Source organism: Protobothrops mucrosquamatus, unplaced genomic scaffold (genome assembly GCF_001527695.2).
Source record: "Protobothrops mucrosquamatus isolate PMUCROS unplaced genomic scaffold, P.Mucros_1.0 scaffold682, whole genome shotgun sequence".
NCBI lineage: Eukaryota > Metazoa > Chordata > Lepidosauria > Squamata > Viperidae > Protobothrops > Protobothrops mucrosquamatus.
In genome coordinates, this window is record NW_015386969.1 from 576,289 (window position 1) to 578,213 (window position 1,925).

Here is a 1,925-nt window from a genome sequence, read left to right on the forward strand (position 1 = left end):
GCCCTGCTTTGAGGCTGGAGCCAGCAAGCGAGCCTTCTCCGTGCGCCGGAACGCGCAGCAGAACAGGCGGCGAATGACCTTTTTATTTTCTTTTTCTTCCTTCCTTTCTTTCTCTCTCCCTCTCTCTTTGCTTGCGCTGCTCCGCCCCGATAAATAACCGAGCGCAAAGGAACTTTTTCCCAAGTCAAGAGAGAACTTTTGGAGAAGACTCGACGGACGACACCTCCCGTCCAATGGTCCGGAGGAACCAGGCGCGGCTAGAGCGCTCGAGCGGCAGCGGCAGCGGCAGCTGCGGCGTCTGAAGCAGCAATTCGCGATTTTTGAAGAAGGGGCTCCCAAGCCCCCCTTCAAGCCCCTGCTTTCGGACGGGAGTTTCCAGGAGCCGGCGAGAAGGCAGAAGGAATTGCCGGCGTCTCTTCGGTCCGCGCTTGCAACGTCTCCGCCCTCCCGCTCTGGAGGCATTGGAGGGGGGCCGCCGGTGGACCAGGTTCCCCTTTTGCCCCCCCGCTCCCCTCCTTTTGCTTTCATGCAACGCCTGGTAGCCTGGGATCAGGCATGCCACCCCCTTCAGCCCGCGGCCTTTAAATCCATGGAAGTGGCTAACTTCTATTACGAGGCGGACTGTCTGGCTGCTCTGAACAAGCTGCACCCCCGGGCGGCGGGGGCCCGCTCCATGACCGAGCTCACCGTGGGGGATCACGAGAGAGCCATCGACTTCAGCCCTTACCTGGACCCTTTAGCATCGCAGCAACAGCAGCAGCCGCCGCCGCCGCAGCAACAGCAGCCGCCGCCTCCTTCCACGGCAGCAGGGGGCAACTTTGAGCCTGTTTGCAGCAGCGGCGGGAGCAGCGGCCAAGATTTCCTCTCCGATCTCTTCTCCGAGCAGGACTATAAAGGCGGCGGGAAGAAGCACCCCGACTACGCTTACATCAGCCTAAGCAGACACAGCCACCACCCGGGCGTCGGACAGAGCCATAAAGCCGGGTCGCTGCTGGGCTGCTTCCCGCCGCAGATGGTGGAGACCAAAGTGGAGCCGGTCTTCGAGCACTTGGATTCTTGCAAAGGGGCCCGCAAGGAAGAAGGCGGCGGCGGCGGAGGAGGAGCAGGGCCCGGCCTGGGGGGAATGTCCTCGCCTTACGGCAGCACCGTCCGCTCCTATTTGGGCTACCAGTCCGTGCCGAGCGGGAGCAGCGGGAACCTCTCCACCTCTTCGTCCTCCAGCCCTCCCGGCACCCCGAACCCGTCCGATTCCTCGAAATCCGCGTCGGTCGGAGGAGGAAGTGGTGGCGGCGGCGTTTACCCGGCAGGCCCCGGCGGCGGCGGCAGCGGCAAGAACAAGTCCAAGAAGAGCGTGGACAAGCACAGCGACGAGTACAAGATCCGCCGCGAGAGGAACAACATCGCCGTGCGCAAGAGCCGCGACAAAGCCAAGATGCGCAATCTGGAGACGCAGCACAAAGTCTTGGAACTGACGGCCGAGAACGAGAGGCTCCAAAAGAAAGTCGAGCAGCTGTCCCGGGAACTCAGCACCCTCAGGAACTTGTTCAAACAGCTGCCCGAGCCGCTTTTGGCCTCCTCCGGACATTGCTAGCCTTTCCCCTCCCCGTTGACCCCGAACAGCTGGACGCCGCTGGAAACAACGCTGTGGTTTGGGCAGGCGGGAGGGTTGGGGAGGCTTCCGGGAAGGAATGAAGCGGTGTGTATGTGTGTGAGGGGGGGGGGGAGAGGGCGGAATCTAGTGGGCGCATCTGCCCTTCTTTTCAGGACTAGCACGGGTCGGAGGGGGTGGAAATAGTCCCGAGGGGTTTGCATAAATATATAAAAATATATATAAATTATATTTTTGGCCTTTAATTCACACTCTGATGATGGGAGAAACCTTTCGCCATAAGCTTCTTGCGGTACGACTCCTTCGGCTGGCGGGG

The 1,925-nt window shown here is 61.0% G+C and overlaps 1 protein-coding gene across 1 annotated transcript; it reads left to right on the forward strand.

The window, feature by feature from the left end:
* The first annotated feature begins 513 nt into the window (after positions 1-513).
* Positions 514-1,699, forward strand: CEBPB (CCAAT enhancer binding protein beta). The gene has a single exon (XM_015818125.1). The coding sequence runs from the start codon at positions 527-529 to the stop codon at positions 1,589-1,591; it is 1,065 nt and encodes a 354-aa protein (XP_015673611.1). The 5' UTR covers positions 514-526; the 3' UTR covers positions 1,592-1,699.
* Positions 1,700-1,925: the final 226 nt, after the last annotated feature.

Bases quoted from the DNA above. Each gene is read 5' to 3' on its own strand.
- CEBPB (XM_015818125.1), top strand. From the start codon at position 527: ATGCAACGCCTGGTAGCCTGGGATCAGGCATGCCACCCCCTTCAGCCC.